The sequence below is a fragment of the Lynx canadensis genome, chromosome F1 (genome assembly GCF_007474595.2).
Source record: "Lynx canadensis isolate LIC74 chromosome F1, mLynCan4.pri.v2, whole genome shotgun sequence".
Classification (NCBI taxonomy): Eukaryota; Metazoa; Chordata; class Mammalia; order Carnivora; family Felidae; genus Lynx; species Lynx canadensis.
The window spans coordinates 35870734-35892799 of record NC_044319.2 but is presented as its reverse complement, the minus strand read 5'-3'; the positions used below and the strand labels follow the sequence as shown (position 1 = coordinate 35892799).

Here is a 22066-nt window from a genome sequence, read left to right as displayed (position 1 = left end):
TGTATAGTATTATGTCATCTGCAAATAGTTAAACTTTTTCCTTATCCATTTGGATGCCTTTTATTTCCTTTTTTTATCCAATTGCTGTGGCCAGAGTGTTCAAGTGGTATGTTGAATAACAGTGGCAAGAGTGGGCATCGTTGTCTTCTTGTTCTTGGTCTGAGAGGAAAAACTCTGTTTTTCACCACTGAGTATGATGTTAACTGTGGGTTGACATTTGTCATATGCTTTTTCTTCATCTATTGAGATGATGATATGGTTTTTTTTCTTTGTTTTCTTGATGTGGTGGATCATATTGATTGATTTATGAATATTGAACCATCCTTGCATCTCCAGAATAAATTCCACTTGATCATGGTGAATGATTCTTTTAATGTATTGTTGAATGCAGTTTGTTAATAATTTGTTGAGGATTTTTTCATCCATGTTCATCAGGGATATTAGCTGTAGTTCTCTTTTTTTGTAGTGTCTGTCTGGTTCAGGTATCATGGTGATGCTGGCCTAATTGAATGTATTTGGAAGCTTTCCTTCTTCTCTTATGTTTTGGAATAGTTGAGGAAAATAAGTTTTAACTCTTCTTTAAATGTTCAGTAGACTTCACCTGTGAAGCCATCTGGTCCTGGCCTTTTGTTTTTTGGGGATTTTTAAAATTACCAATTCAATTTTGTTACTAGTAATTGGTCTGCTCAGATTTTCTATTTCTTCCAGATTCGGTTTTAGATTATGTTTCTAGAAATTTATCTATTTCTTCTAGATTGTCCAATTTTCTGGCATATAATTTTTTGTAGTATTCTTTTATAATCATTTGCATTTCTGTGGTGTAAGTTTTTACTTCTCTTTTGTTTCTAATTTTATTTTTGTTGTCTCTTTTTTTCTTGAGAGTCTGGCTAAAGACTAATCAATTTGGTTTATCTTTTCAAAGAAACAGCCCCTAGTTTCACTGATCTTTTCTATTTTTTTTTTTAGTCTCTATATTATTTATTTCTGCTGTCTTTATTATTTCCTTCTTTCTACTAACCTTGGGCTCTTTTTGGTTCCTTTGGATGTAAGGTTATACTGTTCATTCGATTTTTTTGTTTCTTGAGGTAAACCTCTGTTGCTATAAATTTCCCTCTTAGAACTGCTTTGCTGCATCCCAAATATTTTGGATCACTGTGTTTTTGTTTTCATTTATATCCATGTTTAAAAAAATTTTCTTCTTTAATTTCTTCATTGATCCATTGGATGTGTGGTAGCATGTTGTTTAGCCTCCACCTGTTTGTGGGTTTTTCCCCATTTTTTTCTTTGTTATTGACATCTAGTTTCTTACTGTTGTTGTAAGAAAAGATGTGTGATATAATTTTAATGTTTTTTAATTTATTGATACTGTTTTGTGGCTTAACATGTGATCTATCCTGGGAACGTTCCATGTGCACTTGAAAAGAATGTGTATTGTGTTGTTTCTGGATGAAATGTGTTAGGGATATGTGTTATGACCCTCTGGTCTAAAAGTTCATTCAAAGACACTGTTTTCTTATTGATGTTATACCTGGATGATGTATCCATTAATGTAGTGGGATGTTAACGTCCCCTACTACTAATGTATTATTGTCAATTTTTTCCTTTATGTCTGTTAATATTTGCTGTATGCATTTAGGAACTCCAATTTTGGGGTGCATAGATATTTATAAGTGTTATATGTTCTCATTGGAATAATTTCCTTATCATTATGTAATGCTTCTTGGTCCCTTGTTATAGTCTGTTTTAAAGTCTCTTTTGTCCAGGGCGCCTGGGTGGCTCTGTTGGTTGAGCGTCCAACTTCGGCTCAGGTCATGATCTCACAGTTCGTGGGTTCGAGCCCAGCATCAGGCTCTGTGCTGACATCTCAGAGCCTGGAGCCTGCTTTAGATTCTGTGTCTCCCTCTCTCTCTGCCCCTCCCCCACTCATGCTCTGTCTCCCTCTGTCTCAAAAATAAATAAACATTAAAAAAAAATTAAAAAAAAAATAAAGTCTCTTTTGTCCAATGTAAGTATTGCTACCCTGGCTTTTTTTTTTTTTTACTTCTATTTGTATCGTATTTCTTTTTGTATCATTTCACTTTTAGTCTCTATGTACCTTTAAGTCTTAAGTGCATCTTTTGTAGCTTAAACAATATTTTTAACGTTCAAATTAAGTGGTTTAAATTTATAATATAATGATAATAATAAGAAATGTATAAATTCATTTGATAGCAATATAATGTATATTTTATTATGTATATGTTTGAAGGGTTTTAATAATGTAAATGTTAAATATAAAACATTGCTTCTGATACCTATCAAGATTTTTATTTTAAAAATATATTAAGCTTCATACTTGTCAAATGAGTAAATAATTGAAAAGAACATTTTTTCTTACAGAGCCATGTACTATTAATGTGGATTACATGAAAAGAAATAACATAGAGATGAAGTGGAAGTATGAAGGAAAGGTCTTACATGGAGATTTAATAGATTTTGTATGTAAACAAGGATATGACTTATCTCCATCAACCCCATTGTCTGAATTATCTGTACAGTGCAATAGAGGAGAAGTGAGATATCCTTTATGTATTATAAAAGGTAAAATAATAGTGTTTTCTGACAATTTCTCAGGTGATTAATATCACTACTTGGGTTCAAAGTATAAGAAAGACCCTACACAACTCACTATCATCATCTTCTAATATACAACATTGGTAATGATCTGATTAATTTCCAGTAAGCACAAATACTTAAAAAAAGATGACTATGCTGACATCTTTTAATTCCAATAAGTCAATTTTATGAAGGGAGAAATTACTAGGTCTTATAAATATCCCCAGACTATCAGGGGACTGATCACCCTAATGTGAGCAATCAACAACTCTGGAAAACATTGCCCTTCTTGGGGTTTGCTGAGTTTGTATTGTCTCAGAAAAGATCTTGATACAGACTGGGAGATTCTTTGTGCTCCTTGGACATGGAACTATTACTTTTAATAAAAAAAAAATGTAAGAAGATACATACAGAAAGCCTGGCTTCAATGGGGTTTCATACATTTTCACTTTTGGCTACATAAAAAGGGAAAAATAAAATCATGATTGTTAATTCTTTGCCAGTTTTAAATGTGTATTTCAATTTTATAATAAGATTCTAATTCTTGCAATAATCAATTTTATGATATTAAGTTATTACAGAATGCTCTCAATATTTGAAATTTGACAGCTATTTTAAAAATGCTTTTACATGAAATGTGCCATTTTATTTTATTTTATTATTTTTTTTTTTTATGAAATTTATTGACAAATTGGTTTCCATACAACACCCAGTGCTCATCCCAAAAGGTGCCCTCCTCAATACCCATCACCCACCCTCCCCTCCCTCCCACCCCCCATCAACCCTCAGTTTGTTCTCAGTTTTTAACAGTCTCTTATGCTTTGGCTCTCTCCCACTCTAACCTCTTTTTTTTTTTTTTCCTTCCCCTCCCCCATGGGTTCCTGTTAAGTTTCTCAGGATCCACATAAGAGTGAAACCATATGGTATCTGTCTTTCTCTGTATGGCTTATTTCACTTAGCATCACACTCTCCAGTTCCATCCACGTTGCTACAAAGGGCCATATTTCATTTTTTCTCATTGCCACGTAGTACTCCATTGTGTATATATACCACAATTTCTTTATCCATTCATCAGTTGATGGACATTTAGGCTCTTTCCATAATTTGGCTATTGTTGAGAGTGCTGCTATGAACATTGGGGTACAAGTGCCCCTATGCATCAGTACTCCTGTATCCCTTGGATAAATTCCTAGCAGTGCTATTGCTGGGTCATAGGGTAGGTCTATTTTTAATTTTCTGAGGAACCTCCACACTGCTTTCCAGAGCGGCTGCACCAATTTGCATTCCCACCAACAGTGCAAGAGGGTTCCCGTTTCTCCACATCCTCTCCAGCATCTATAGTCTCCTGATTTGTTCATTTTGGCCACTCTGACTGGCGTGAGGTGATACCTGAGTGTGGTTTTGATTTGTATTTCCCTGATAAGGAGCGACGCTGAACATCTTTTCATGTGCCTGTTGGCCATCTGGATGTCTTCTTTAGAGAAGTGTCTATTCATGTTTTCTGCCCATTTCTTCACTGGGTTATTTGTTTTTCAGGTGTGGAGTTTGGTGAGCTCTTTATAGATTTTAGATACTAGCCCTTTGTCCGATATGTCATTTGCAAATATCTTTTCCCATTCCGTTGGTTGCCTTTTAGTTTTGTTGGTTGTTTCCTTTGCTGTGCAGAAGCTTTTTATCTTCATAAGGTCCCAGTAATTCACTTTTGCTTTTAATTCCCTTGCCTTTGGGGATGTGTCGAGGAAGAGATTGCTACGGCTGAGGTCAGAGAGATCTTTTCCTGCTTTCTCCTCTAAGGTTTTGATGGTTTCCTGTCTCACATTTAGGTCCTTTATCCATTTTGAGTTTATTTTTGTAAATGGTGTGAGAAAGTGGTCTAGTTTCAACCTTCTGCATGTTGCTGTCCAGTTCTCCCAGCACCATTTGTTAAAGAGGCTGTCTTTTTTCCATTGGATGTTCTTTCCTGCTTTGTCAAAGATGAGTTGGCCATACGTTTGTGGGTCTAGTTCTGGGGTTTCTATTCTATTCCATTGGTCTGTGTGTCTGTTTTTATGCCAATACCATGCTGTCTTGATGATTACAGCTTTGTAGTAGAGGCTAAAGTCTGGGATTGTGATGCCTCCTGCTTTGGTCTTCTTCTTCAAAATTCCTTTGGCTATTCGGGGCCTTTTGTGGTTCCATATGAATTTTAGGATTGCTTGTTCTAATTTCGAGAAGAATGCTGGTGCAATTTTGATTGGGATTGCATTGAATGTGTAGATAGCTTTGGGTAGTATTGACATTTTGACAATATTTATTTTTCCAATCCATGAGCAGGGAATGTCTTTCCATTTCTTTAAGTCTTCTTCAATTACCTTCATAAGCTTTCTATAGTTTTCAGCATACAGATCCTTTACATCTTTGGTTAGATTTATTCCTAGGTATTTTATGCTTCTTGGTGCAATTGTGAATGGGATCATTTTCTTTATTTGTCTTTCTGTTGCTTCATTGTTAGTGTATAAGAATGCAACTGATTTCTGGACATTGATTTTGTATCCTGCAACTTTGCTGAATTCATGTATCAGTTCTAGCAGACTTTTGGTGGAGTCTATCGGATTTTCCATGTATAATATCATGTCATCTGCAAAAAGCGAAAGCTTGACTTCATCTTTGCCAATTTGGATGCCTTTGATTTCCTTTTGTTGTCTGATTGCTGATGCTAGAACTTCCAGCACTATGTTAAACAACAACGGTGAGAGTGGGCATCCCTGTCGTGTTCCTGATCTCAGGGAAAAAGCTCTCAGTTTTTCCCCGTTGAGGATGATGTTAGCTGTGGGCTTTTCATAAATGGCTTTTATGATCTTTAAGTATGTTCCTTCTATCCCAACTTTCTCAAGGGTTTTTATTAAGAAAGGGTGCTGGATTTTGTCAAAGGCCTTTTCTGCATCGATTGACAGGATCATATGGTTCTTCTCTTTTTTTTTGTTAATGTGATGTATCACGTTGATTGATTTGCGAATGTTGAACCAGCCCTGCATCCCAGGGATGAATCCCACTTGATCATGGTGAATAATTCTTTTTATATGCTGTTGAATTCGATTTGCTAGTATCTTATTGAGAATTTTTGCATCCATATTCATCAGGGATATTGGCCTGTAGTTCTCTTTTTTTACTGGGTCTCTGTCTGGTTTAGGAATCAAAGTAATACTGGCTTCATAGAATGAGTCTGGAAGTTTTCCTTCCCTTTCTATTTCTTGGAATAGCTTGAGAAGGATAGGTATTATCTCTGCTTTAAATGTCTGGTAGAACTCCCCTGGGAAGCCATCTGGTCCTGGACTCTTATTTGTTGGGAGATTTTTGATAACCGATTCAATTTCTTCGCTGGTTATGGGTCTGTTCAAGCTTTCTATTTCCTCCTGATTGAGTTTTGGAAGAGTGTGGGTGTTCAGGAATGTGTCCATTTCTTCCAGGTTGTCCAATTTGTTGGCGTATAATTTTTCATAGTATTCCCTGATAATTGTTTGTATCTCTGAGGGATTGGTTGTAATAATTCCATTTTCATTCATGATTTTATCTATTTGGGTCTTCTCCCTTTTCTTTTTGAGAAGCCTGGCTAGAGGTTTGTCAATTTTGTTTATTTTTTCAAAAAACCAACTCTTGGTTTCGTTGATCTGCTCTACAGTTTTTTTAGATTCTATATTGTTTATTTCTGCTCTGATCTTTATTATTTCTCTTCTTCTGCTGGGTTTAGGCTGCCTTTGCTGTTCTGCTTCTATTTCCTTTAGGTGTGCTGTTAGATTTTGTATTTGGGATTTTTCTTGTTTCTTGAGATAGGCCTGGATTGCAATGTATTTTCCTCTCAGGACTGCCTTCGCTGCGTCCCAAAGCGTTTGGATTGTTGTATTTTCATTTTCGTTTGTTTCCATATATTTTTTGATTTCTTCTCTAATTGCCTGGTTGACCCACTCATTCTTTAGTAGGGTGTTCTTTAACCTCCACGTTTTTGGAGGTTTTCCAGACTTTTTCCTGTGGTTGATTTCAAGCTTCATAGCATTGTGGTCTGAAAGTATGCATGGTATAATTTCAATTCTTGTAAACTTATGAAGGGCTGTTTTGTGACCCAGTATATGATCTATCTTGGAGAATGTTCCATGTGCACTCGAGAAGAAAGTATATTCTGTTGCTTTGGGATGCAGAGTTCTAAATATATCTGTCAAGTCCATCTGATCCAATGTCTCATTCAGGGCCCTTGTTTCTTTATTGACTGTGTGTCTAGATGATCTATCCATTTCTGTAAGTGGGGTGTTAAAGTCCCCTGCAATTACCACACTCTTATCAATAAGGTTGCTTCTGTTTATGAGTAATTGTTTTATATACTTGGGGGCTCCGGTATTCGGCGCATAGACATTTATAATTGTTAGCTCTTCCTGATGGATAGACCCTGTAACTATTATATAATGTCCTTCTTCATCTCTTGTTACAGCCTTTAATTTAAAGTCTAGTTTGTCTGATATAAGTATGGCTACTCCAGCTTTCTTTTGGCTTCCAGTAGCATGATAAATAGTTCTCCATCCCCTCACTCTGAATCTAAAGGTGTCCTCAGGTCTAAAATGAGTCTCTTGTAGACAGCAAATAGATGGGTCTTGTTTTTTTATCCATTCTGATACCCTATGTCTTTTGGTTGGCGCATTTAATCCGTTTACATTCAGTGTTATTATAGAAAGATACGGGTTTAGAGTCATTGTGATGTCTGTATGTTTTATGCTTGTAGTGATGTCTCTGGTACTTTGTCTCACAGGGTCCCCCTTAGGATCTCTTGTAGGGCTGGTTTAGTGGTGACAAATTCCTTCAGTTTTTGTTTGTTTGGGAAGACCTTTATCTCTCCTTCTATTCTAAATGACAGACTTGCTGGATAAAGGATTCTCGGCTGCATATTTTTGCTGTCTAGCACCCTGAAAATCTCGTGCCAATTCTTTCTGGCCTGCCAAGTTTCAAAAGAGAGATCAGTCACGAGTCTTATAGGTCTCCCTTTATATGTGAGGGCACGTTTACCCCTTGCTGCTTTCAGAATTTTCTCTTTATCCTTGTATTTTGCCAGTTTCACTATGATATGTCGTGCAGAAGATCGATTCAAGTTACGTCTGAAGGGAGTTCTCTGTGCCTCTTGGATTTCAATGCCTTTTTCCTTCCCCAGTTCAGGGAAGTTCTCAGCTATGATTTCTTCAAGTACCCCTTCAGCACCTTTCCCTCTCTCTTCCTCCTCTGGAATACCAATTATGCGTATATTATTTCTTTTTAGTGTATCACTTAGTTCTCTAATTTTCCCCTCATACTCCTGGATTTTTTTATCTCTCTTTTTCTCAGCTTCCTCTTTTTCCATAACTTTATCTTCTAGTTCACCTATTCTCTCCTCTGCCTCTTCCATCCGAGCTGTGGTGGTTTGCATTTTGTTTTGCATTTCCTTTAAAGCGTTTTTCAGCTCCTCGTGACTGTTCCTTAGTCCCTTGATCTCTGTAGCAAGAGATTCTCTGCTGTCCTGTATACTGTTTTCCAGCCCAGCGATTAATTTTATGACTATTATTCTAAATTCACTTTCTGTTATATTATTTAAATCCTTTTTGATCAGCTCATTAGCTGTTGTTATTTCCTGGAGATTCTTCTGAGGGGAATTCTTCCGCTTGGTCATTTTGGATAGTCCCTGGTGTGGTGAGGGCCTGCAGGGCACTTCCCCTGTGCTGTGGTGTATAACTGGAGTTGGTGGGCGGAGCCGCAGTCAGACCTGATGTCTGCCCCCAGCCCACCGCTGGGGCCACAGTCAGACTGGTGTGTGCCTTCTCTTCCCCTCTCCTAGGGGCGGGATTCACTGTGGGGTGGCGTGGCCCGTCTGGGCTACTTGCACACTGCCAGGCTTGTGATGCTGGGGATCTGGCGTATTAGCTGGGGTGGGAAGGCAAGGTGCACGGCGGGAGGGGGGGCAGGCTTAGCTCGCTTCTCCTTAGGTGATCCACTTCAGGAGGGGCCCTGTGGCAGCCGGAGGGAGTCAGATCCGCTGCCGGAGGTTTGGCTCCGCAGAAGCACAGAGTTGGGTGTTTGCGCGGAGCGAGCAATTTCCCTGGCCGGAACCGGTTCCCTTTGGGATTTTGGCTGGGGGATGGGCGGGGGAGATGGCGCTGGCGAGCGCCTTTGTTCCCCGCCAAACTGAGCTCTGTCGTCCGGGGGCTCCGCAGCTCACCCTCCCTTTGTCCTCCAGCCTTCCCGCTTTCTGAGCAGAGCTGTTAACTTATGACCTCCCAGACGCTAAGTCGCGCTTGCTGTCGGAACACAGTCCGTCAGGCCCCTCCGCTTTTGCAAGCCGGACTCGGGGGCTCTGCTTGGCTGGCGAGCCGCCCCTCCGCCCCGGCTCCCTCCCGCCAGTCCGTGGAGCGCGTACCGCCTCGCCGCCCTTCCTACCCTCTTCCGTGGGCCTCTCATCTGCACTTGGGTCCGGTGACTCCGTTCTGCTAATCCTCTGGCGGTTTTCTGGGTTATTTAGGCAGGTGTAGGTGGAATCTAAGTGATCAGCAGGACGCGCGGTGAGCCCAGCGTCCTCCTACGCCGCCATCTTCCTGCGCCTCCTCGAAATGTGCCATTTTATTTCCATAGCAATTATTAAAGTATTGGATGTTTACTATATGGAAATTCATTATATCCTTCTAAAATTATTTTTGCAGAATCTAAAGGAATGTGTGCATATCCTCCACTTATTAAAAATGGAGTAATGATTAGTTCAGCATTAGGCATCTATGAAAATGGTTCTTCAGTAGAATACAGATGTTTTGATCACCATTTCCTTCAAGGGTCTAGGGAGTCCTATTGCTTAGATGGAGTGTGGACTACACCACCATCATGCTTAGGTATGTACTACTAAATATCCCACTATTTAATAAAATAAAAACCATATTTTTTCACTTTCTATTCTCTTTTAGTTGATATAACACTATTATAATGCTTAATTTGCTATATTTGTGCTTAAGTGTACCTATTCAATCATTAGTTCCTCTTCTTTCCTTTAGATCATAAATAACTATTGTCCAGATGGTTCTAACAAGTGTTATTATATACAAATATACACCAGATACTGGTGTTGTATGGGGCTATACAGTGGCTAAGTCATAGTGGTGTGGGTAAACGTGTTAACAATTATCATTCAGTGTGATTGGTACTATAATAGGAAACATGAGTGCAATGGGGAAACAAAGATAGAAAGTTGAAGCAAGTTAATGCCTTATTAGTGAAGTATCTGAGTAGAGGTAACAATATCTACCAAGATTCTCAGAAGTCAAAAAAAAAAAGCATATCTGTAAATAAAAAGAAAAATTTTTTGTGTCCATATTTGACTTATTTGGTATTTTATTTCACCAGCTTGGACTTGAGTACAATGCTGAGTAGAAGAAGTAGTGGATATCTTGTTTCCCAAACTCATAAGCAAAACTTTCAATAATTCATCTTTATTTACAGTGTTATAAAGTCTTTAAAAATCGAATTAAAATATAGAAAGCTCTAATTTCTATTTTTCTAATTTTTTTTTAATCTTCAGGGAGTGTTTAACAATACCTATTGAAATGACTATATGAGTACTTTTCCCCCCTAGAATTATAATTGCTTCTTTTTGATTGTTAAAAGCGGGATTATATTCCTCTAATAAATCACACTTGGTTGTGATGAATCATGATTTTTTTGTTGTTGGGTTTTATTTGCTTATATTTTACTTAGAAGATTTGCATCTATTTTCATGAGAGAGATCAGTCTGTTATTTTCCTTTTGGGTTTGGTATGAACTTTCTACTTATTTCATATGGTGAATTGGTATGTTCCTTCTTTTTGAATTCTCTGGAATTTGTGTAAGATTGGTACTATTTCTTCCTTAGTAATTGTAAGAATCCATCAAACATGCCATTTGGGCATCAAGTTTTCTTTGAGGACAGATAATGACAGCTGTCAGTTTTGGTAGGGTGGTTTCTAGGAATTTGTCTATCTAAATTGTCAAATTTGTTGACATAATGTTCACAACATCTTTTTACATTCTTTTTAATGCCTTTAGTGGTGAGTCTTTTGCTTTACTGCTATTAATATGTATCTCTTTCTTTGTTGGCATGTCTTACTAAGGGTCTACAACTTTTACTAGGCCTCTCAACTAATATTTGCATTACATCAAATGTTGCTTACGATTTTATTAATTTATATTCTTATCCTTATTTCCTCTCTTCTCATTTCTTGAGTCTATTTTATAGATCTTATTTTTATTTTTTATTTTTTTATTGTTTTAACATTTATTTATTTTTGAGAGACAGAGAGAGACAGAATGTAAGCAGGGGAGGGGCAGAGAAAGGGAGACAGAATCCAAAGAATCAGCACAGAGCCCGAGGCAGGGCTCGAACCCTCGAACAGTTAGATCATGGCCTGAGCCTAAGTCAGAGGCTTAACCGACTAAACTACCCAGGTGCCCCTGTAGATCTTCTTTTAGCTTTTTAGATAGATACTTAAATTACTGATTTTCAGCCTTTGTTTTCTTTCTAATATATGAATTTAAGGATATAAATTTCCTACTGAGCACAACTTTAACTTTATCCCACACGTTTTTACATTTTGGAATTTTATTATCATTCAGTCATTCAGTTTAAAAATATATGATATCGTGGGGTTCCTGGATGGCTCAGGTCATGATCTTGTGGTCATGACCTCACAGTCATGAGATTGAGCCCTGCTCAAGACCTGCACTGACAATAAAGAACCTACTTGGGATTCTCTCTCTCCCTCTCTCTCCCTCTGCCCCTCCCCCAGCTAGTGCTCTCCGTCTCCCTCTCTCTCTCTCAAAAAAGAAAATATATATATATATATTTTATTTTGATTCATTTTGATCCATATCCATTTTGATATCTTGTACGCACTCTGAGGTTTTTAGGTTTTGAACATTGGAGGATTTTCTTTTGTTACTGATTTCTAATGTAAATCCCTTGAGACATTTTTTTTTATAAGACTTGGGTTTGTTTTTTTTTTTAGTTTTTAAAGGTTTTTTTGTTTTTTTTTATATTTCAGATATTTAATTAAATTTTAGGTAGTTAACATATAGTGTAATATTAGTTTCAGGAGTACAATTTAGTCATGCGTCACTTACATAGAACACCAGTGAGATGTACTTTGAATTATATCAATCCTTTGAGTTTCATTTGATACTTACTTTATTACTGTATTTGTGGTAGGTACATGTGTTTTGAAATAAATGAATAAATAATCGTCAGTGTTGGATTCACTGTTGCTGCACATGTCAGTTGAATATTGCTTTCCATGTTAAGTTCATTCATATCTGTGCTGATTTGTGTTTGTTTGTTTTTCTATCAGTTGTCAAAGGAAGTATGTTAAAGTCTCTCCCGCTGTGCATTTAAAAACATTTCTTATTTTAGTTCTGTCAATTTTTGCTTTTGTGTTTTCACGCTGTTCTTCTAGGTACACACAAATTGAAGCATATTAAATCTTGGTGTATTGGCCCTGCCAAACTTTAAGAGAGTCTTCCTTTGTCTATGCCATGCTTTGTTTTCTCTTGTTTTGCCTGAAGTCTACTTAAGCTGTCCTAGCACACTTTTGACAAGCATTTACAAGGCATACATTTTTATCATCCTTCAACTTTCAATTTTTTGGTTTCTTACTTTCAATATGTATGTCTTATAAGCAATATATAGTTAATTTTAAAAGCATACTTTTTCAGTCTGACAATCTTTCTCTTTATAGTATTTAGTCTATTTATATATTAATATAAGTACTGATATATTGGGGTTTATAGCTACCATCTTACTGTACTAGATATATATCCTATGTTCTGTATTCTTTACTCTCTCTTTTTTTTTTTCTTTCTTTTTTTTTTTTTTTTTTTCTTTCTTTTGGGTAAATCAATTCTTTTCATATCATTTTACTCTCTACTAGCTTGTTGGTTATAATTTCCTCTTGGCTTCCTTTAAGTGTTATCATAGATATTACATAATTCAACCTGGACTTAATACAATTGCATACAAATTAGTACTCTTACCACTTCTCCAGGACCCAGAACACCTTGACTTGATTTACCCTTCCCACTTTTTGTACTACCGTGTCACCCATTTCATTCTCCTTACAGTTTAAGTCTCAATGATACTGTGAATATTATGTTGTTCAAAAATACTCTTTAAGATTTGTTTATGTTTTTTCAGTGATTTGTTTCTCATCTTCTCCTGCTTCTCTCTGTTTCTGATTGGGATCATTTTCCATACACCTGAAAAATATTATTTTTTTTATTATTTTCTCAGTGTTTGTTTGTCTGCAAATTTCTTTATTTTCCTTCACTTTTGAAGAGTTATTTTTGCCAAAGATAGAAGTCTAGTTTGGTCCTCATTTTTCTTTTAGTGCTGTAAAAGATGTCTTTTTATCCTTTTTTGCCTTTTGTAGTTTTTGTTTGTTAATGTTATTCATAATTGTACTTCTTTGAAACTAAGTTTCTTTTTGTCCTCTGCTGGTCCTGAGATTCTTTTCCCCTTTATCTTCAGTGGGTTATTTATGCTGGGCCTGATGTGGGTTTCTTTGAGCATTTCATTCTTCAAGTTGGTAGCACTTCTTGAATCTGTGGCTTGATATTTTTCATAGGTTTTGGAGGTATCTTTTATCTTTTTTTTTGTTTCCATTTGGCTATTTTCTACTGATATATCTTCCAATTCATTAACCCTTTCTTTAGATGTGTCCAGTGTGCTTTAAATTCATCTACTAAGCTCTCAATATCTTTGCATTTCTAAAATGTCCACTTTATGCTTTTGTGTGTGGGTAGATTTGATTTCTCTGATGAAAGTCTTTACCGTAACCTCCATTTCTTCACCATGTTAATCCCACTTATTTCAAGTTCTTGTCTGAAAATTCCATTATCTGGATCATCTGTAGGCCTATTTCTATTTCTAGCCTAATTTCTTGCTATTTTTATTAACAGTTGATTGAATATCAAATATTATTCATGGAAGTTTCTAGAAGCTTGGAGCAACAGTGCCATCTTGTTCCAGAGAATACTCATCTCATCTTCTGGATAATAGTGTAGGGGAAATTGGTCTCAATCTAATTAGAAGTGAAGTTTTTTTCAGGCTTATTTTCAATCCTTTGTTTGCCTCTACTCATAGAATGTAACCCTGCAAGGTTCTTCGCTAAGAATTTTGGTGTTCATACTAAGGTTCCTCCTTCTTGACTGGCTATCATATTACTGGAAGACTACCAACAGTTTAATATAGCTTTCCATACACTTTCTGCTTGGCCCTTTATGCTCTCACTTCACACAAGTCAAGAATAGGCAAATGCTTCAAGGGAAAAACCCATGCCAAGTATCACGTTCATTCTCTGCACCTCCCATTACTCTGGGTCTTGACCCTTTAAGTCCTGGCTGTCATGGCTGACCTAAACTTCCATTTTTTCTATCCTCAACAACACTAGATTCCCAAAAGATCCGCTAGCTCTATGTTTGTTGTTGATCATTCTCGACACAGTCTCTCAGCTCATGCTGAGAATCACTAAATCTCCAAGAGGAAAATGCCCCTAGAATGTTGGATTCTTCTGAATGAGCTTTTACCAGAATCGTAGCACCATGAGTACTGACTGGCTTGGGAATTCTCTAATTCCTTGAAATTCTTGCTTTATGTCTGTTTTCAGATTTTCCATGTTTTAGTATAAGTGCTGGTCTGATATAGGTTATTCTGTCATAGCTGAGAACAGAAGGTCCATGAATTAATTTTTAACTTGTTTTAATTAAAATTTCATATTTTGAGAACAACATTTTAAATTATAGTGCCATTTGACCTCATTTTCAAAGCTGTTTTTCAGTGACTACAAAGACTTAGAGTCTTTCTGATTATCTTTATTCATTTTTATTCTGTCTGTAGAACTTCTAGCATAACAGCAGATACATAGGGATTCAACAAATATTGAAAATCTTGAATAAAGAAGTTTGTTAATGTATTATATGATTCATATGCTCTATTAACAATTCTGGACCTTTAACCTATCTCAGAATCTACTGTTTAGTGCTAGGTCATTCAAGAGGCAAATAAGACACAAATAACTTCATTTTCTAAAATAACTTGACATTTTTAAAATATCAATATTTTTATTAAGGAAAAAAATCAAAGAAATTTATCAGATCTTCTAATAACTTTTTTAAGTTTTTGTTTTGTTTTGTTTTAATGCATTTGTGGAAGGACACAATAATATTTTCAATGCTTAGAATTTAAAGCACCTTAATCCAATATTGATATTCCTTAATAACTGGAAATTTAAAAGAGAGAAAACTGTCAACCACTCTGGATGCCATCAGGTGATAGAGTTTGAGTCATTGTTGAGAATCCAGCTTCTTTCTACATTTCAATAATATCTTATCTATCCAACAATCAAACAAATACTTTGTCTCGTGGGGATTTTATTTGAGCTTTCTGAGGAAAAAAAAAATAAGAAAAGGAAGCTTACTTGAATAATTGTTAGTAACTCTCAATGCTCTTTATTAAAAAACACCTTTATTTATTTGCTATCTTTGAAAATCTTAATGACATAAAGCTAAGTGACTGGCAGGATATACACTTTTTTCTTTGCCAAATCCAGGACCACAGAGATAAATGGCAGACTGTTTTCTGTGAGCTTTGAACATATTTTCCAACTCAAATATTAATTCTAACTAACTTAGTTGCCACTCAAATGCCTGGGAATTTTAAGGTCATCATGAGTAGGAAGCCACAATGCTTCCTGTTAGTGCCAAGATGTGTCAAGATAATTTTCTTCTTTTTATTTTTCAGAGCCTTGTACGTTATCTTTTGTTGAAATGGAAAATAATAATTTACTCCTGAAATGGAGTTTTGACAACAGACCATATATTTTCCATGGCGAGTATATTGAATTTCTTTGTAGGAGAGATACATATATAGATGAGTCCTCTTTTATAGGATCTGAACTCAGAGTGCAATGTGACAGAGGGCAGTTAAAATATCCAACATGTGTTCCAAAAGAAAGGTAAGAAGAAACTTGTGCCTACAATTAATTATTTTCTTCATGTTGTTATCCAAGAGATTTTTTTTTTGTTATAAATTTCAGAAATATTAGGTTCTATGACACTCCTACTTTATGGTCATTATAAAGGAAAAAATAATTTTATTTTTTTAAGCCAGGCAAACTCCTAGAAATATTAATTAATTCAACAAACTTTCTGAGTTGTCTGAAGTCAAAGTGTTGTTTGTATTTCATATTTGTGACAATTGGCAACTTGGCAAATCAATTTATATGGGCAATATTTAAATGTGGAAAAATTAACCTATATGTTGGATGGAAAATCACATTTTCTCCCACCTCTCAGTATAGGTCCAAGTATGAGTAATAAAGATGGGGGAAATAAGAGGCGCCTGGGTGATTCAGTTGGTTAAGCATCCAGTTCTTGATTTCTGCACTGACAGTATGAAGCCTGGTTGGGATTCTCTCTCTCTTTCTCTGCCCTTCCCCACTCACATGCCCACTCTCTCTCTCTCAAAATAAATAAACTTAAGAAAATATGAGAAACAAAACTGTACAAATCTTTCTCCTGATAGAAGAGCATATTAATAACAATGATTAAAATTATGTTATTTTCAGGAACACATTTCTGTGTAAGAGCTTGGAAACACTAAAGTGTTTCCTCATAGGACAACTTAAAAATATATATTTTATACCTTTTTGTTTGTTTTTTTCCTCATTCTTTTCTGGTTTTTATTTGAGTATAGTTGACACACATATAGTTGTAAAATTCTGTGTTTTGGGGATACAACATAATGATTCAGCAACTCTATTGTTATGCTATGCTCACCACAAGTATAGCTACAATCTGTTACCATGAAATGCTATTATAATACCATTGACTATATAACCTATGCTGTACCTTTTATTACCATAACTTACTTAAACTGGAAGTCTGTATCTCTCGCTCACTCCCCTTCTCCCATTTTGTCCATGCCTCCATCCCCTTCCTCTCCAGTGACCGTTTGTTCTCTTTATTTATAGACCTGTTTCTGCTTTTTGTTTTTTTGTTTTTTAGATTCCACATATAAGTGAAATTATAAGGTATTTGTCTTTCTCTGTCTGACTTATTTAAAGACCCTGAATAGCCAAAGCAATCTTGATAAAGAAGAACAAAAATAGAGGTATCACAATTCTAGATTTCAAAATAAACTACAAAGCTATAGTAATCAAAATAGTATTGTACTGGCACAAAAATAGACATACATAAATGGAACAAGATAGAGAGCCATACTTACATTGTCAATTAATCTATGACAACGGGGGCAAGGATATACAGTGGGGAAAAGAAGTCTTTCAATAAATGGTGCTAGAAAAACTGGACAGCTACCTGCAAAATAATGAAACTAGGCCACTTTCTTACATGATACACACACACACATACACAACTCAAAATGAGTGAAAGACCTACATGTGAGACCTGAAACCATAAAGCTCCTAAAAGAAGGAATAGGTAGTAATCTTGTCTTTGGCCTTAACAACATTTTTCTAGGTATGTTTCCTGAGGCAAGAAAAATAAAAGCAAAAATAAACTATCGGGACTACATCAAAATGAAAACCTTCTGTATAGCAAAGGAAACCATCAACAAAACAAAAAGGCAACCCACTGAAAGGGAGAAAATATTTGCAAATGATATATCAGACAATGGGTTAATATCCAAAATATATGAAGAATTTATACAACTCAACACACACACACACAAAATCCCCCAAATATTCCAATTAAAAAATGGACAGAGGACATTTTTCCAAAGAAGACATACGGATGGCCAACAGACACATGAAAAGACAAAAAACACTCAACATCACTCATCATCAGGGAAAATGCAAATCAAAACTATGAGATATCATCTTCCACTCGTCAGAGTGACTAAAAACAAAAAAGACAAGAAATAACAAGTGTTGCCAAGGATGCGGAGAAAAAGGAACCCTAGGGCCCTGTTGGTGGAAACGTAAATTGATACAGCAACTATAGAAAACAATGTGGAGGTTCCTGAAAAAATTTAAAAATCAAAATACAATATGATCCAATAATTCCACTTCTGGGTATTTACCCAAAGAAAACAAAAGAAAACAAAAACACTAATTCAAAAAGATATAGGCAACCCTTTGTTTATTGAACCATTATTTACAATAGTCAATATAGGAAAGCAGTCCAAGTGTCCACTGGTAAATGAATGGATAAAGAAGATGTGGAATATTATATATATAATAGAGTATTACTCAGCCATAAAAAAGGATAAGATCTTGCCATTTGTGACAACATAAGTAGACCTAGAGAGTATTATGCTAAATGAAATAAGTCAGAGAAAAACAATAACCATATTTTATACTTCTTGATGAATGAAAAATAATTCTGCTTTTAGAAAAATATGTTACAATAATACAATGAAATGATGTAAATGCAAACAATTTTATAGGATCAGGATTTTGACCTTTTAGATGATCCAGTATAAAATGGAAATTATACTTTATGTTCAATTAAGAATATTATAAAAATAACTTATGGCAAAGTGTATGTGTTACTGTCCTAGTCATTGTAAACAATGAACTATATGAACAACATTAGGACAACTTTTTAGATACTTTGAACACTCTATTAAAAAAACATTCATAAGACACACATGGGTGGAAAACTTTAAAAATAATTTTTAACTATGGTAAAATCAGCGGAGGAAAATTTTATATGTATTTAAGTGTTTTGGATTTCTCATTTCCAAGAGAAAAAGAGGTAAATAACTTAGAAAAAATGTTCAAAATATGGTATTATTGTATCAAATGACATCGAGTTTTTAAAAAGGAATTAATTGCTGGTATGATTTACCAAGTTGGGCAACTTGCTTTCAACAATAGTTAGTTAAAACAGTGACTAATTAGGGGCGCCTGGGTGGCGCAGTCGGTTAAGCGTCCGACTTCAGCCAGGTCACGATCTCTCAGTCCGGGAGTTCGAGCCCCGCGTCAGGCTCTGGGCTGATGGCTCAGAGCCTGGAGCCTGTTTCCGATTCTGTGTCTCCCTCTCTCTCTGCTCCTCCCCCGTTCATGCTCTGTCTCTCTCTGTCCCAAAAATAAATAAACGTTGAAAAAAAAATTTTTAAAACAGTGACTAATTATATGAAATGTTGAAGGGCTAAGAATGTAATAAATACTTGACCAGAAATGGTGCTTATTTCAAAAATCTCTCTCCTTTTCTGTCTTTCTCATCAAGGATGCTGTCTTATCAAGAACGCTTAAGGACATAAAAATGCACGGCAGAGAGAAGAATAGTATATCAACACATCATAAAATCTTTTATAAAACATGATTTTTAGAAGAAAATACAAATCTCTAAGTTTTTACTTGCTTGAGGATTTGAATCTAAATTGTCTATGTTGAACATTTTTTTATTTATAAATAAGCCAGAACATGTTGTTTCCTTTCTAGTTTGAATGATTTGACATGTAACTTAACCTTTATTGAATATTTTCCATCTATTAAAAAGATTGATCTACATGCAAAAATGTTTTTGATACCTATTATCCATTCATTGTGCTATACTGTTGCCTTCAATATATGTGAAAAAATTCACATTTGTCTTTATCATATTCATTAATATTAGGGTTTTCTGTTACTTTTAATTCAATCTTTATGTCAATATTAAGGAACCAAACACACTAGAGATAAGAAACTATACATCACATTAGAGGATTTACTTTCTTAAATACAGGAGAGACTACCCTTCAGATTTCCTAAATGTAAAGAATTTTAACAATTAACTATAATATTAGCTACAAGATTAATAATCAAATTGTGAGGTGGTGATCTATCCACATCTTAAAATGTTGCCCAAGGAACATGGCTTAAAAAAGAATAACCCTCTCCATTTTTTTAGTATAATTTATTGTTAAGTTGGCTAACATATAGTGTATATGGTGTGCTCTTGGTTTTGGGGGTAGATTCCCGTGATTCATCACTTACATACAATATCCAGTGCTCATCCCAACAAGAACCTTTCCATTTTTATATTTTACATTTTCAATTAATATTTTTAAGTTATGTAATTGTTGGAAGCATGCAGATTATGAAATAAAAAGTCAGTCCTGCAAGCAACAAAGCCTGAGAGTGTAGTATTACCAACATCTTTTGAAGTATTCAAATAGCCACATTGTCACCTTTCTGTTTGAAGGACAGTTATACTTCCAATGGTTATTACAGTTCATTCAGAAGCACATGTAATCACACTACCCCTGTCAGGACTCGTTGTTGTTACGAGAACAGCACATTTTCTTACCTAGAAGATATTCGGTTCATCTAACTCAAGACCTTCTCAATATGATGACATTCTTTAAACCCTCAAGTTACAATTTTCTACTGGTGTGCTAAGAGATACCTTCTTGTGGTGAAGCCACACTGGACCCAACTCTGTGGATTAAATAAGACTTTGTTCAGTGTTGAACATGTATATTTCAGAACTGTCCTTGAGTCCATAATCATGATTTTAATATCCTGTAGTTGTTTTCCACAGTGGATCCCATAAAATTGAAATTTGATTGAAATTAAATATCAACAGCAAAGTGTTAATCATTTTCAATTAATGCATCAATCAATCCATTAATCAACAATATTGAGCACATGTTATATCCTAGAAAATAGAAGATTTGCTCAAGGCGGGTAACTCTCTTGGGAATATGTATTCAGTATTGCCATATCTTCTGATTTTTTAATGGTGAGATCTCCTCTGATTTTGATATGTGGAGGGGGATCTAAAAATATCTTGTGAGCAATGTGGCTCATAAGCTGCCAATTTGTCAACTCCAAATGCTAAATAAATGAACATGTGAAAGTACAACACTGGAAGCATGTATAAAATAAAGTGGTGGCATGGAGGAGGTGGTAATTAACTTTTTGATGGGTGTATAAAGCTTCCTGGGAAAAGCCCAAGGTCTGCAAGGCTAGAGAAGACATCCCAAGTAGAGGAAATGGCACAAAGTCAAATATCAAACACATACCATATGTGAGGCATCATGCTGAGCCCTGGAGATAAAACAGTGAATATGATACGTTGTTTCTACTGATATGGAGCATTGTGCTTTGATGGGAAAGGAAGGTATTAACCAAATCCTTACATGATGACATGTGCCAAGAAAGACATGTCCGTGAACACGAGGAGATGCAGCCTAGTCCCAGATGCTCAAGAAAGGCTTCTTTGAGGAAGTGATACATCAGCTGAGACTTGAAGGGAGAAAAGAAATATTTTGGGTAAGGGATGATCATGCAGAAAACATGTGCAGAGAATACGATATTTCCAAGAAGATAGTAAATATCCAGTATGGATTGAGTGGAAGGAGTGAAGGAGAGAGGGGAACAAGGTAAACCTGGAGAAACTGGAGTCCCATGATGAAGGCCTTTGTAGGCCAAATCAAAGATTTTGGAAGTCACTGATTGAAATGAGATGTTTCTAGTAATTGCTAAAAAGACACCACTGACTGCCATAAGAAGAGAATGGTCTGAAGGAGGAAAAATGTAGGCATAAGGACAGCCACTTTTAGGGAAAGAATGCCATCATCCACACAAATTATGATAGTAATTTACTGGAGGTTGTTGGGGAAGGTCATCAAAAAGACGAGGCAACCAGTTGACCTGTGAGCTGTGTCCCAGCTCCTAATCCCTTCCTCTGTCCTTGGAATATGGTTCTATTTGCCTTTCCTGCTCCCAGAGGCTACTCCAACGGCATAGACTTGAGAGAGTCTTGTGGTATTAAGAACACCTGCATGGCACACATGACTGAACCTAGTTAAGGCCTCTATATAAACTTTAAGATCTGATGAGCAGGTGCAGAGATCTAGCCCTCTTCCTGCTGCCCAAGGCAAACTTCATATGTAAGTTCACTTTGCTTACTAAAACTGCCACCTACCAATCTGGAGTGGGCTGCCTCTTTTTTCAAACTCTGCCCACCCTCTGAGTACGGGGGCCAATTTCAGATTATATGTGGGAGGCACCCAGGAGGGTTGCAAATCAACAGAGGCAGCAGCATGGATGGTACAAGCTAGACTGGAGCAAGAGATGCTTACGATGTGAAGTCACTATGATGGTGACTGATTAGATGCGGGTGGGGGTGAAGCAGAGAAAAGGTTCAGGAGGACACCTTGGTTTCTGGCTTAAGTGGATGCTAGCCATCTAAGTGTGATCAGAGGAATCAGAGCAAAAAGCAGTGCAAGGGAGTGGGGATTAGCATGAAAAGTTTAGTGTCAAAAATGTAATTTCTGAGGTATTTGTTGGGTAGCCAAGAAGAAATATGAAGGAAACAGTTGATTCTTACAGTCAATGCTGTAGTGAATGACCCAGATTCAGAAACAAAAGACTTATTCTCTCAGCTGCTGGAAGTTCTCAATTACCAGCTTCCTAAGTCAGTTGCTTCAGCTGAAGAAAATCCTTCCTCCCAAGGTCAT

The 22066-nt window shown here is 36.1% G+C and overlaps 1 protein-coding gene across 2 annotated transcripts in view; it reads left to right on the top strand.

Annotated features, from left to right (window-relative positions):
• The window catches only part of F13B (coagulation factor XIII B chain), a 37832-nt gene extending 18307 nt beyond the window's left edge, over positions 1–19525 (top strand). For both annotated transcript variants that reach the window (XM_030303135.1, XM_030303134.1), the window contains 4 exons: positions 2380–2580; positions 9282–9464; positions 15395–15608; positions 18847–19525. In XM_030303135.1, coding sequence (XP_030158995.1) covers positions 2380–2580; positions 9282–9464; positions 15395–15608; positions 18847–18880 — 632 coding nt within the window. In that variant the 3' untranslated portion in view covers positions 18881–19525. The remainder of the gene's footprint in view (positions 1–2379; positions 2581–9281; positions 9465–15394; positions 15609–18846) is intronic.
• Positions 19526–22066: the final 2541 nt, after the last annotated feature.